The sequence below is a fragment of the Taudactylus pleione genome, unplaced genomic scaffold (assembly GCF_031769625.1).
Source record: "Taudactylus pleione unplaced genomic scaffold, aTauple2 ptg000478l, whole genome shotgun sequence".
Lineage (NCBI taxonomy): Eukaryota > Metazoa > Chordata > Amphibia > Anura > Myobatrachidae > Taudactylus > Taudactylus pleione.
Genome location: NW_028284880.1, coordinates 2918093 through 2932952, shown reverse-complemented (window position 1 = coordinate 2932952; position 14860 = coordinate 2918093). Strand labels below are relative to the sequence as shown.

Here is a 14860-nt window from a genome sequence, read left to right as displayed (position 1 = left end):
GTAGATTAATTGTTTCCAGATCTAGTCCTACAGCGCACAGGATGAACTGGATCCAATAGGTCACAACTACTGGGCTTAAATGATACTTGATCAAAACAAGATGATTGTCGGATGGCGTTTTCCGCAAGTCCTGATTGATCTGAGACCTGCCAATCATTTATTGATTATGGACACCTTTTATTGGTTTTTCTGTTTTGTGTAGGAATGCCAAGGTCCTAATTGGTGACAAAATACCCAAAATAGTGTAAATTTTGAATTGTAGTTTTTAAAAGAAAAATTCCTTCAGTGTACAGAATACATAATATAGCAAGAAGAGGTCCGGCTGTTGTGCAAGGTTCTTGTGGAGACCATGAACCTCGCACAGTGATTCCAACTCCATGAAACACGTTCCCTATCAGTTTTTGTTTTGAAACACTTAAGGTCAGGGCCAAACAACACGTTTGTCATCATAGTGTCCCTTGGTGTTTTGTGTCTTCACAGATTGTGTGCAGTCAGCCCGCAGAATATAATCGTCTTAGAATCTTGTGCAATGGCACGTCTGAAGGCCCCCTACTGAGGAGTCCTGGACGGCATGACAGAAACCGGACTCCCAGGTTGCCTACCTCAGCCGACGTTGAGGCCTGTTTATCGATGGCGAACTATGAAACTGGACTTATGGACCGGACGGCCAACTTCAGCTTTAGGAACACGCTGGAAGGTAGAAACATCGCTAAGGGGGAGATTTATCTCATCTTCTAAGGAGGAAAAGTGGAGGTGATGCCTAGAGCAGCCAATCCGCTCCTAGCCAGGGCCGAAACTAGGATTTTTGTCACAAGGGGCAAGGCCATAATTTGGTGCCCCGCTAAAAAAAATACAACCTAGAGGACAAAAAGGGTGTGTAATTTTGTGATACAGTAATGACCCTTACAACAAATTATGCCACACAGTAATGACCCTTACAACACATTATGCCACACAGTAATGTGCCTTACAATACATTATGCCACATGTTAATGTCCCTTACAATACATTATGCCACACAGTAATGTCCCTTAGACATTATGCCACGCAGTAAGGCCCCTTAGACATTATGCCACACACTAATGTCCCTTACAATACATTATGCCACACACTAATGTCCCTTACAATACATTATGCCACACACTAATGTCCCTTACAATACATTATGCCACCTAGTAAGACCCCTTAGACATTATGCCACGCAGTAAGGCCCCTTTAACATTATGCCACGCAGTAAGGCCCCTTAGACATTATGCCACGCAGTAAGGCCCCATCTCCCTTCTCTTACCTGCCAGGGCCGTGCGGTAGGTGAGCTCAGGGTGGTGCGGGATGGGGCTGCCACACGCTGGGGAACTGTCAGTACTGCCGTCATTGTAATGTGGCGCTGCTCGTGAACCAATTGGAGCTATTGGCCCGGCAGCCTCTGCTGATTGGCTGCTGGTCCGCGAGAACTGATTGGCTTGTGACCGTCACCACATTAGACTGATGGTGTCACTGTGCCTCTCAAGGCCGGGATGCAGCTCCAAACCAACAAGAGCAGCAACTTAGCCTCCTGGCAACCTCTCTCCAACACCCCCTCACTACCGGGTCACATGCCCCTTTAGCCCACCTCTAGCTATCCTTTATCTAGTGCATTCTGTAAAATGACAATGACAATCTGATTGGTTGCCATGGGCAACACCTCTATATCCTCTTTAGCAGGTTTGATCAATAGTTCCTAAATGTCCAGAGTGACCACCTTAGTTTGTATACTAGATGAGGCCTACTACCAGCATGTCTATTTCTCATGTCTATTTCCTTAATAAAATAAAAGTTACTTTATAAAAGTCCAAACATCTTCAAGGCTTCAGTCGCAATCATAGACGGCAGAAGAAGGGTCCAGCGTGCCAAATAAATACTAGGTTCACAGACTACATGTAAATCTCTTTCTATGGTAGAGTGATGACTTGTTTACTGTACAGCCGAGCTGTCTAATCGGCAGTCTATTGGCTCTGGTAGAACTTTTGTGACCGTCTACCCTGTGAATTTAATGTATTACATAATACAGGGACGTATTTATAATGGGTGCAAGGTGTGCGGTGCACACGGGCCCCTGGGTCAGGCTGTTGAGAGAAAATGTTTCAAACCTTCTAAACAGGTCAAGCGAAGAAGTTTCCCAATAGCAACCAATCCACTTCTTACTATAATTTATCTAGTACGTTCTAGAAGCTGATTCTCCGCCTGATTCAGATGTGTCCTGTATTCAACTGGTCTCAATTTGCGTGGAATAGCCCTGTTTGCGCACCATAAAAAATTGGCCTAAACTGCACCGTGTCCCATCGCTCAGTCTCCTCCCAGATCCGATATGACTGAGCCGCACTATATGTCTCACCACCCCGCACCAAATGCTCACTGCCACCATTCTGAGAAAAGTGCAAATGCAAACCTGTTTCTGTGTGGCTGAGGTGCAAAAAAGACTAAGGGGTGTATTTACTAAGCAGTGATAAGAGACAGAGTGAAAAGTGATAAGGTGCCAGCCAATCAGCTCCCGACTGTAATTTTTTAAACACAGCCTGTGAGATGACAGTTGGGAGCTGATTGGCTGGCACCTTATCACTTTTCACTCTGCCTCCTATCACTGCTTAGTAAATACACCCCTCTAGTCCAAAACTCTGCATCTATGGTACAACGTCTAAACCGCATTGTCTCTCGTCATTTAGGGAAAAAGGCTAGATGAATAAGGCTCTCTGTAGTAATCTGACCATTTCTATTCATTCTGCTAATACAGATTACCATATTTGTAATTGCCAGAACATAAGCTTTTCTATTGATTATGATTATTAAATTTTGCAACTGTTAAGTTAGTAAATAAAGTGCAGTAAAACACATCAGCCAATTAGAGTTCAGCTTTCATTGTGTTAGTACTAGCAAAGCAAATGTCTGGCTGCTATGGGTTCCTGACCCTCCTTTTTTTTCTTTGTTAATAGTATTTTAATATTTTTCTCGCTGTCGTGTCTAGGTTTTGCTATCCCACAGACTGGAATCGCAAACAGCTCCCAAAGTAACTTGCACAATTCCCTGCACGTCTATCTGAATGGCTCCATGTCCTCTGTCCAGGGTTCTGCCAACGACCCGATTTTTGTTCTTCACCACGCGTTTGTTGACAGGTGAGTCATCCAATGAGCAGAGATGATAATCCAAAAGTGACAGGTGTACATGCTTTACCAAGGTGACATGCAGATCTCTCTCAGGTGGTGTTCATTTGAAATGTTGAGCAGTATTTGGAAAATAGTGTTTTATGAAACTGGATACCTTTTCCAGCCACTGCCTGTTAAGATTCTCTATGCATGTTTTGAGATTAGGGAAGTTGTAGATAGTCCCAGTGCTTAAAGTGGTCCTAGAGACATGGTGGGACTCACCCTCCCACCCACCTATCCTTGGCGCCCCCTGCAGACTATAGATATATAAATTGGTCCCATCACTCTCTTTTTCAATAAAGGGACTGCAACAAGGGGCGTGGTCTCAAAAGAAAGAGGCGTGGTCACGCAAGAGTATCCCCAATTCAAATTACACCACACACTAGCACAATCTTATTCACATTACACCGCACATAGTGCCCCCGATTCATATTACACCACATAGTAGTGTCCCTTATTCATGTTATGACAAACAATAGTGGCACTTATACATAATGGCCACAGTAGTAGTGCTCCAATACACATCATAATGCCCACAGTAGTAGTGCCCCTTATGCAGAGCCCCCAGGAGTTGTGCCCCTTACACAAAAAGAAACACACAATACTTACCTGAAGCCCCGTTTCTGCATCCGCTGCCATCTGACTGCTCCTCAGAACTATGGGAGAGACATTGTGAAGTCTCTCCCTTCAACCGCTGCGGGAGCCAGAAGGCGGAGCTCAGGAGTGAACTCCAGCCTCCCTCTGTCGCTGTAGGGAAGGAACGTTAAGCCAACAGGTCAGGATCACCATGCTGCCCACTGAAATACCAAAACCTTTTTTATACAGTATGCCGTATATTTTGACAGTGGTAAAAAAATCTCAGTGGGTGCCCGACAAATGGAGTAGGCAGCAGTGGTGGTGCCTCTCCAGCCCGACTCCTCCCCGTAGGATTGGCTGAGTGACTGACCGGGTAAGGTGGGCTGGTCAGGTGGAATGACACGGAATAGAACTGACTGAACACTCTTCTGCCCCGTTCCGGCGCACTTTCACCCCTGGATGGTTCTGAAGTGGTACTTTGGGTGGGATCAGGTCTATTGGCAGGGGTGGGCTCCATGACTTGTGGGTTATGGTGGCTAGATCTGGAATGCCACTCTGGGTAAATATAATGCAGGAGGTTGGGGTGGGGGGATGTTTGCTCACAACTTAGCTGTACAACCATTCTGAGGTCATAATGATTTTTTTTAAATGCCCACAGAATGTAAATGTATGTTTATACATATGCATAATACACGCTGACCGATGTACTGTACATTTACAATATGGATTGTTACAAACAGAACATGACAGCTAAGCTTAATGTATACAATAAATAGACAGGATTTCTATAATACAAAATGCACAACGTTATACTGTCCCTTATGGCAAAAAAAATAAGAAAACATTGACTAATGTAATTTGCACTGAACATTTGAATATTGATCTAACTCCAAAGCTAAACGCTGAAGTGAATGTGTTACTGTTAGTGGCACGGTATAATGATGGGGTTGTGCTATGCTGTGGCTGGCAGTGTGCTGTGATGTGAGCTGGCATCAATACTGCACCTTCTCCTCCTGCCAGAAACTCCCCGCTATGCTGTAGGATCACAATGGGCTGTTACGTGACTAAGGGGCCTATTCATGATGTTAATTATCGGGGTCCGAACTAGTATCTGTGATACTAGTGTATGGGGACAGCGGGCCATTCCGGGAGAGAAAGGTAAGTATGAGATATCTGTGATACTAGTGAATGGGGATAGCGGGCCATTCCGCAAACGGAAGGTAAGTAGGAGATATCTGTGATACTAGTGTATGGGGGACAGTGGGCCATTCCGCAAAAGGAAGGTAAGTAGGAGATCTCTGTGATACTAGTGTATGGGGACAGCGGGCCATTCCGGGAGAGAAAGCTAAGTATGAGATATCTGTGATACTAGTGTATGGGGACAGCGGGCCATTCCGCAAACGGAAGGTAAGTAGGAGATATCTGTGATACTAGTGTATGGGGACAGCGGGCCATTCCGCAAACGGAAGGTAAGTAGGAGATATCTGTGATATCTTCTGCTTCACCTTCTTAATGAATGGCCCGAATACTTAATTGTCACAATTGCAGGTGAAAATGTGCTTTTTCACCTGCTTTTGTGACAATTAAGTGATGATGAATAGGCCCCTATATGAACAGTCTAGTGCAGGAAACGCTGCAAACCCTTTTAAGTGTATTTCCCTAATTTACCAAGGTCCCCGCCAAAGGTTAATGTATCCTTAGCATATTGTGATCTACTTCCTGTATCTTGGTTGGATTTGGGAAGAAAAAACCTTAGGGCCCCCGTTCTGCATTGACTTCATACCCCAATATACAGTAGCCCTGCTGCAGTACCCAACTCTTTCACTGCATTGAACTGGGAAACCTCGCATCACAACTCACTGACTGGTTGCTATGGGCAATATTCCACCAATCGGCTTGTACCTAGCTGTTCATAGAATGTACTAGATCAGTGGGAGCTGATTGGTTGCTATGGGTATCTTCACTTGTTCTCTTCATACTGTTTTTCTTTACATTTCCCCATGTGGCTTGTGACTTCTCTGTTCCCCTTTACATACCACGCTGTCTTTGTCATTTATACAATCACACACGCGTGGAGACCTCCCACAGGATCACAATCCGACACGGCCTTCGATGATGAATAGACCCCTATGTATTGCATTGGTTGCTTAAGGAAGGAGATTTGGGAGCTTCCTCAAAAATATTGTAAGTAGAGGAAACTGAACTAGAAAATGCACAATATGGCATGACATTTTTGAAGAGCCTGCTCCCTAAAGCACTCCCACTTCCCTCATCCTAACAACTGCGACCACAATACAGTGCAGCAATCTTTACCAATCTGCTGTGGCTCCCTGACCTAGAAACAGTATTTATAGTGTTTCCAACGGACTAATTGATGTGGCCAGGTTGAACGGCGTGCCCTCTTGAAACTTTTTCTTTTCAGTTGTTTGTTTCTCCCCGGACACAATGCGATGACCTTCTCCGCGTTCATCAGCATGCAGAGAAAAAATCATTTATAACCAAATGGATGTTAGAAATGATCATAACAGGAGCTAAAAATGTAAAGAAGAGCATTTCGTGTGTTGATCGGGAAGGCACAGGTGTACAAGCCAATACCTTTGTCTACTGAAGGTGATGAGGGATGGGTATGGCATGCTGGGGCTCGGGATCCCGGCGGGTCAGAATCCCGATGCCGGTATCCTGACAGGGTTAGGATACCGACTTCTGTTAGTAGGTATCCAAACCTTGCCCCTCTCCCTACCCCTAACCCTCCCTCCCTGGTGCCTGTACCTAACCTCCCCCCTTAGTGCCTAACCCTAACCTTCCACCTAACCCCAGTACTTACCTTCAGGATGCCAACGATTGGGATGCTGGCGCTAGTATCAGGGGCTGCAGCGGCCATTTTCCCTGTACTGTGCATGCGTAAACGATGGGATAATGGCCGCCGCAGCCATTTTCCAGTCGTTTTACAGCGCTGGACCCCTGCGCCAACGTGGGACTCCGGAGAGGTAAGTCATATTATGGGTGCAGGGTGTGCGGTGCGGAGCGACCCTGGACCCAGGGGCCCGTGTTCCTCGCGCACACTGCACCCATTATAGATATGCTCCTGGCCGGTATTCTGACTAGTGTCATTCCGGCATTCTGACCGCCCGAATCCTTACGGGCCGGTATATTGACTGCATCCTGGTGATAAACCCCTATTAAGTTTCAATAAGAGAAGAACGTCTATGAAAGATAAATTATAAGAGATGAAGGGAGAGAATCAAAACCTTGGAGAGATCAAGTACCAACCAATCAGTTCCTGACTGCATTTTAAAAGGCTGTGCTAGCAACTGACAGACGCTGACTTGTTGGCACTTTCTATCTCCACTGTGTCTCTCTCTCCAAGATCTGATCTCCCCCAAAATGTACCTCTGTTGGAGACACTGTTGTTAGGTGCATCTCCTAGTGGTGGTCAAATGATCACTGGAACCAGCTGCACTGAAACAATAGTAAAGTTTATTTATATCAGGACCTAAAATTGTCTGCTGGCTCCTTTCTCTTGTACTGTATAAATCTCCAGTGTTCTTTGAGTTACTGGTAAGCTGACGGGGTAGCTGGGAGTTATCTTTATGCAATGAGCCAGGTCCTTTCCATATGCCCGCTCCTGCTAATATAGTTACACGCACACCCACACGGGTACTGCTGTGAGACAAACAAAAGAGCAATATGTTTCCATGCGGTGAAGAACATCTGCCTGTGACCGTACTGATACTTTTCATCTTTCTCTTCCTCAGCATATTTGAGCAATGGCTCCGTAGACATCGCCCAACACTCGACGTGTTTCCAGAGGCCAATGCACCAATTGGACACAATCGTGGATACAACATGGTTCCATTTATTCCACTGTATACTAATGGAGAGTTCTTTGCCCCGTCGAGAGATTTAGGATATGATTATGACTATCTTGCAGAACCAGGTACTATATTTTATCTGTACCATTCATGGAAAACTATTTGAAAAAAAGTCTTCGTAGTGTCCTATGTCCAATACAACATAATCCTGTTGTCAGTATTTTGGCATCTACAAATGGGAATCTGCATCCTGTGCTCTTGTCTATGTGCATCTGTTATTTATCACTTACTCGGGAGGAGGTTGTAAAGATTAGCCCAGTTGAAATCCCAAAGTAGCAGCCCTGATGTGTTCCATTGTGGAATAACCCACAACTTCATCTCGCTTGCTCTCTGCCCTTGACTTTTCCACTCGCTTCTCATCTAAAATGGACTCCATACGTCAGGACATCTCATCCCACCAGACCCTCAGCCCCTCACCCGCTTTTTTCCAGGCCTTCCTCACCCCTCCATCTTACCTACTCTGATTTCTATCTCCCCAGTATCTGGAGACCATCATCCACTCACTGGTCATCTCCAGAATGGTCTATTGTAACCTCCTCCTATCTGGCCTCCCACAGCGCTCCACTCCAATCTGTCCTCAATGCTGCGGCCCATCTCCTCTCTCACTACAGTACATCTGCCTCCCATCTCTTACAGAGCCCTCACCCATTCCTGTCCCATGTATATTTCTGGGGAACAGATGCCGGCACTCTGCTTCCCAGTGATCAGAATCCTGTGCTGGTATCCCAACAGGGTCACAATCCTGACAGAAGGATGTAAGTATACTCTCCTTCTCCTACCCCTAATCCTACCTTTCACTGCATCCTAACCTCCCCCCCCCATCACTGTTGGATCCAGGGTGGAGGCGACCCCCCCCCCTAGCAGACAGAGCAGCACAGACCTGACTGCCACAGGACCAGATCCGGATTATAGGCAGGGCGAATGGGGCGGTCATCCAGGGGCCCCCCACACATTGCCCCTACCCGCCCCACTCTGCCACCTCCCTTGTGTGTCCAGCTTCCGGACATAGTAGACTCTACAACTGCAAAGCGGGGCCCTCCCCCTACTCACCTTCCAGTCCAGTGTAACCTGGGTTGGAGAAGATGTGCTCTGTTCTCTTGCCTGGCTCCCAGCTCTATTAACCCAGGCTGCTGCTCCCCTGTGAAAGCTGGGCCAGTGACAGGATGGTAGTGTGTAGTTTCCCTCTCAGCACCTCCACCCTCTGGCAAAAGGAAGATGTCAGCTGAGGGCATGATCCTCACCAATCGCGGCCTGACAGGTATCGCACCAGTGCCCGATCCTGGCATTCTCCATGTGTGTGTGCACACGCTCTGCCCTCCCCTGCCCATTGCAGTGACAGCGGCTGTGATGAGAGGCTGCAGCCAGCAACCTGACAATGCTAAATGGCACCTGGCTGCCCAGAGAGCACCCTTCCTGGCGGCTCTACTGCCCCCAATGTTTCTTACAAATGCCGCCTTTGTGTCGGATTATCATGCAGGGGCATAGGCGTGGCAACGGGAAGTCGGTGTCAATTTGCTTGGTTGGGGCCCCCACAACTTAGTTGCCCTGGGGCCCCCACAAGTCTTAATCCGGCCCTGTGCAGGACAGTGCTCCGCAACCTCATAGCAACCATCAGCCAGTCATGTCACGCTGCTCCAGACATCAAGGGGTAGGGATCCGGGTACTAGAGCGCGAGTGGCAGCCATTTTCCCGAGGACCAGTCCCTCTTCAGAAAGTACCACAGCAGCATGACAGGCTCCCCAGTGTGATCCTTAGAATTCTGGTGGCGGATGCTTCACTGGTCACAGTGGTTACTGGCGCCACTGTTGCATCCAGTGTGACTGTGTTTTGTCTGTAAAGTCTGGCAGGGACAGAGTTACCCGGACTCGGAGAGAAGCATTCAAAATTTGTTGGATGTTCAGTGTAAACACGGCCAAGAGCTTCTGTTGCTCTGATACCAGGATGACTGTGTACTTCCTGGTTGCTGGATCGCACTATGAAGCAACTACTTCTAGTTCCTTGTGCAGCTGTTTCTGGCATTCAGGGTCTCCATGGTGTATAAGATTCATCCAATCGGTTTTACCCTTCAGGGGCTGACAAAGGAATGAACCGGAAGCAGCCTCTGTCCGTTCCATAGTGCGGTCCAGCAACCAAGGAGTGGCGGAACTATAAATTGTGCTCCACCCTTCCAAAAACTTTCTGAAGACCCCCCCCCCCCCCCCCCCCGCATGGCATTTTGGTAAAATGAATACAGGGCCGTTGATACGCAATTTGGCTCCCAGTGCAAAAGTTAAAAATGTGCCCCCAAGCCCATAGACTGTTTACAGTATTTATCATTTTTCCTCGTTATAGTAATGCCCCTTACACATTATGCCACACACCATAATGCCTATTACCCCCACAAAGGGTTGCTGCTAGATGTGGAGAAAGGACCTCTGTGACGTTGGTCACGTGACCGCTGCAGGAGGGCTAGATGGCTCCTGTGTTACCATCCACGTGGGCATAGAGAGGAATACATTTTTGTGGCGAGTGCAGCGAGCCACCGTGCCTGAAGCACGTTATCATCCTTGCCCCTTTTCCTTTGATGACAAGTCACGTGGGTGTGACATCACTGGTCCCTTGGAGCTGTGTAGTCTAGACCTAACCATTACCAAAGTGCCACTTACATATTTGCCCCATAGTAAGGCTTCTAAATACTTTTAAATTATCTGCCCATTGCCAGGGGTTTCACACTCGTTGCCAGGGGTTTCACGGGAGAAGATGCAGCTTTCTGCATCTTCTCCCAGCAGCGCCAGCATTCACGGCACTATGCGCTTGCCCAGAGCCGTAACTAGACTTTTTGGTGCCCTGTGCCAGAAAGAGCATTGGCGCCCCCCTCATTTTTCAAAAGGACATAATGCACCCAAAGAAGGGCCATGGCTTCATGGGGAAGGGCCAGGGAAGAGATAGGAGAGGCCAGGAGATGCTGGGGATGAAATAAGAGGAAGCTACAAGCAAGAATGATAATAAACAGAATTTGACAGGCCCAAACAGCGCCCCCTGACCTGTGGTGCCCTGTGCGATGGCACCGGCCGCACTACCCTAGCTACGGCCCTGCGCTTGCCTTACAGACGCTAGAGGTCCAGTAGCACCTCTAGCATCTGCCTCCTCCTAGGTGGCGGCCATTTTTGGAGGGCCGTTTTCAGCAGATTCCAATATGGGCGGCTAGTCCGCATGGAATCTGCAGCTCCCAAGCCACCTCGCCCCACAAGCCTCCGCGCCCCCAAGCCACTGCGGGGACAGTAGTTACGCCACTGCCTGGCTTAATATCAATAGTGGTTATATATTCATACAGCATTTAAAAGGTACTGTAAACTCCACGCGAGAGCCATAGTAAATGATGTTCAGAGACTTAGATTATATGCAGAATAGAATTCCACAAATCCTTAGTATGCAGCAAAATGCATGTTATAAAATCAAGTTATGGAATGAAACAAAAATAACATTATATAATAGTGATTTTGAGCGGTGTATGTAATACATGTGTTAATACTACACCATGAGAGTTTGTTTATATTCTCCCTGGATTCTGAACATATGATGAGTTGGTAACCCTGATGGGTAATACATTGGAGCATCCGTACTGTAACACGATGTGAGCGGGGATTAATCCCGGTGTGTAGACCCAGGAGACATTGGTTATATGCGCTGACGTATAACCCATTTGGTACGGGCATACTATTATTATATTTGACTATCCACATTAATATAGAATTATTACACTATGAGGCGCTGTGCTCTCACCTTTTGTTTTACACATATATATATATATATATATATATATATATATATATATATTAGGGGTGTGCACCGGCCACTCTTCGTGTTTTGGTTTTGGATCTGGATCTTTCTTCGTGTTTTGGATCTGGATTGGTTTTGCCAAAACCACCCTTCCGTGTTTTGGGTTCTGGGTTTTGTGTTTTGGATCTGTATTTTTTTTAAAAACAGCTAAAATCACAGAATTTGTTGGTTTCTCTGCTCCTATGCTATTATTAACCTCAATAACCTTAATTTCCACTAATTTCCAGTCTATTCTGAACACCTCACACCTCACAATAGTGTTTTTATGTCCAAAAGGTTGCACCGAGGTAGCTGGATGACTATGCTAAGCGACACGAGTGGGCGGCACAAACACGTGACCCATCTAGGAGTGACACTGCAGTGGCAGACAGGATGGCAGTTAGAAAAACTAGGCCCCAAACTGTACATAATGCAAAGAAAAAAAAGAAGTGCAAGATGGAATTGTCCTTGGGCCCTCCCACCCACCCTTATGTTGTATAAACAGGACATGCACACTTTAACAAATCAATCATTTCAGCGCCAGGGTCTGCCACACAACTGTGGCTGAAATGATTGGTTCGTTTGGGCCCCCACAAAACAAGCTGGCAATTAATGTGTCCCTGCACAAACTGGCTCTACGGAGGCAAGATGTCATCCTCATCCTCCTCATCCACCGATTCCTCACCCTCTTCAGTGTGTACATCCTCATCCTCACAAAGTATTAACTCGTCCCCACTTGAATCCACCACCACAGGTCCCTCTGTACCTTCTGGAGGCTGGTCTCCCTGGAAGAGCTGATAATTCATTTTGATGAACATCATCTTCTCCACATTCTGTGGAAGCAACCTCCTACGCCTTTCGCTGACAAGGTTCCCGGCTGCACTAAACACTCTTTCGGAGTACACACTGGAGGGGGGGCAACTCAGGTAAAATAGAGCCAGCTTGTACAGGGGCCTCCAAATTGCCTCTTTTTCCTGCCAGTACAGGTATGGACTGTCTGACATGCCTACTTGGATGCTGTCACCGATGTAATCCTCCACCATTCTGTCAATGGTGACAGTATCATATGCAGTGACAGTAGACATGTCAGAAATTGTTGCCAGGTCCTTCAGTCCGGACCAGATGTCCAAACTTGGTCCTGCCTGCCCTGCATCACCGCCAGCGGGTTGCTTAGGATACCTAAGTTTTTTCCTGGCAGCCCCAGTTGCGGGAGAAAATGAAGAAGGAGCCGTTGACGTGTCACGTTCCGCTTCAGCTGACAGTGTGTTCACCAGCAGGACTTTGCATCTCTGCAGGCTTGTGTCGGCCGGAAAGAGAGACACCACATAGGCTTTAAACCTAGGATCAAGCACGGTGGCCAAAATGTAGTGGTCTGATTTCAACAGATTGACCACCCTGGAATCCTGGCAAAGCGAATGAAGGGCTTCATCCACAAGTCCCACATGCCGAGCGGAATCACTCCGTCTTAGCTCCTCCTTCACTTTCTCCAGCTGCTTCTGCAAAAGCCTGATGAGGGGAATGACCTGACTCAAGCTGGCTGTGTCTGAACTGACTTCACGTGTGGCAAGTTCGAAGGGCTGGAGAACCTTGCACAACACGGAAATCATTCTCCACTGCGCTTGAGTCAGGTGCATACCCCCTCCTTTGCCTATGTCATAGGTGGATGTATAGGCTTGTATGGCCTTTTGCTGCTCCTCCATCCTCTGAAGCATATAGAGGGTTGAGTTCCACCGAGTCACAACCTCTTGCTTCAGGTGATGGCGGGGCAGGTTCAAGAGTGTTTGCTGGCGCTCCAGTCTTCGGCACGCAGTCACTGAATGGCGAAAGTGGCCAGAAATTTTTCGGGCCACCCAAAGCGTCTCCTGCACGCCCCTGTCGCTTTTCAGAAAATTCTGCACCACCAAGTTTATTGTGTGAGCAAAACATGGGACGTGCTGGAATTTGCCCAGATGTAATGCCCGCACAATATTGGTGGCGTTGTCAGATATCACAAATCCCCAGGAGAGTCTAAGTGGGGTAAGCCACTGGGCGATGATTTCCCTCAGTTTCTCTAAGAGGTTGTCGGCGGTGTGCCTCTTACTGAAACCGGTGATACACAGCGTAGCCTGCCTTGTAACGAGCTGGCGTTTCTGAGATGCTGCTACTGGTGACGCTGCTGCTGTTGCTGCGTAAGGTGACACATCTACCCAGTGGGCTGTCACAGTCATATAGTCCTTAGTCTGCCCTGTTCCACTTGTCCACATGTCCGTGGTTAAGTGGACATTGTGTACAACGGCATTTTTCAGGACACTGAGGACACTTTTTCTGACGTTTCTGTACAGTCTCGGTATCGCCTGCCTAGTGAAGTGGAATCTAGACGGGATTTGGAACCGGGGACACACTACCTCCATCAATTGTCTAAATCCCACTGCACTAATGGCGGATACCGGACGCACGTCTAACACCAACATAGCAGTCAAGGCCTCAGTTATACGTTTTGCTTCAGGATGACTGCTGTCGTACTTCATCCTTCTCGCTAAGGACTGTTGGAGGGTCAATTGTTTAGTAAAAGTAGTGGTGTTCCTACTTCCTCTCTGGGATGATGAACGACTCCCAGCAGCAGCAACAGCAGCAGCGGCAGCAGTAGGCGTAGCAATGCAGGATCCTCCAGAGGAATCCCAGATAGGAGAGTCAGTCATGCCTGCAGGACTACTTCCGATCCTGACTAAGGAGGAAATTGACGAGGAGGGAGTTGACGGTGTGGTTTGCAGGCGCTTGGATACAACAGGACAACGGGATTTAGGTGTCCCTGGACTGCTTACGGTCTTAGCCAAAGTTTCTGAACTTGACAGTAACTTTTTATGAACGCGCTGCAGGTGCCGTATAAGGGAGGATGTTCCTAGGTGGTTGACGTCCCTACCCCTACTTATTTCACCTTTACATATGGTACATATGGCAAGACAGTTGTCCGGATTTGGATAGAAATATTGCCAGACCAAAGAGGTGGAATGTTTGGTCTTCTGCCCAGGCATGACCGTGATGGGCTTTTTCATCCCACGGACAACAACTGTCTCCCCCGGAGCCTGATTTAAACAAACCACATCACCATCAGAATCCTCCTCGCCAACTTCCTCCTCAGCGCCAGCTACACCAGTATCCTCATCCTGTTGTACTTCAACAGTGACATCTTCAATTTGCATATCAGCAAGTGGACTGTGGGTGCTCCTTTCAGCACTTGCAGGGGGCGTGCAAATGGTGGAAAGAGCCACCTCTTCCCGTCCAGTGCTGGGAAGGTCAGGCATCGCAACCACCACCACACTTGGACTCTCCTTGGGGATTTGTGATATCTTCTTAGAAAGCACAGTTCTTCGCTGTGCTTTTGCCAGCTTAACTCTTTTGATTTTTTTAGTGGGAGGAGGGCTTCCATCGTCATGTGAAGCTGAACCACTAGTCATGAAC

The 14860-nt window shown here is 47.5% G+C and overlaps 1 protein-coding gene across 1 annotated transcript in view; it reads left to right on the top strand.

Annotated features, from left to right (window-relative positions):
• TYR (tyrosinase) overlaps window positions 1-14860 on the top strand; it is a 47237-nt gene that overhangs the window by 15128 nt on the left and 17249 nt on the right. Inside the window, exons 2-4 of the mRNA XM_088449032.1 lie at window positions 481-697; window positions 2999-3146; window positions 7508-7689. Of these exons, the coding sequence (XP_088305158.1) occupies window positions 481-697; window positions 2999-3146; window positions 7508-7689 (547 nt within the window). The remainder of the gene's footprint in view (window positions 1-480; window positions 698-2998; window positions 3147-7507; window positions 7690-14860) is intronic.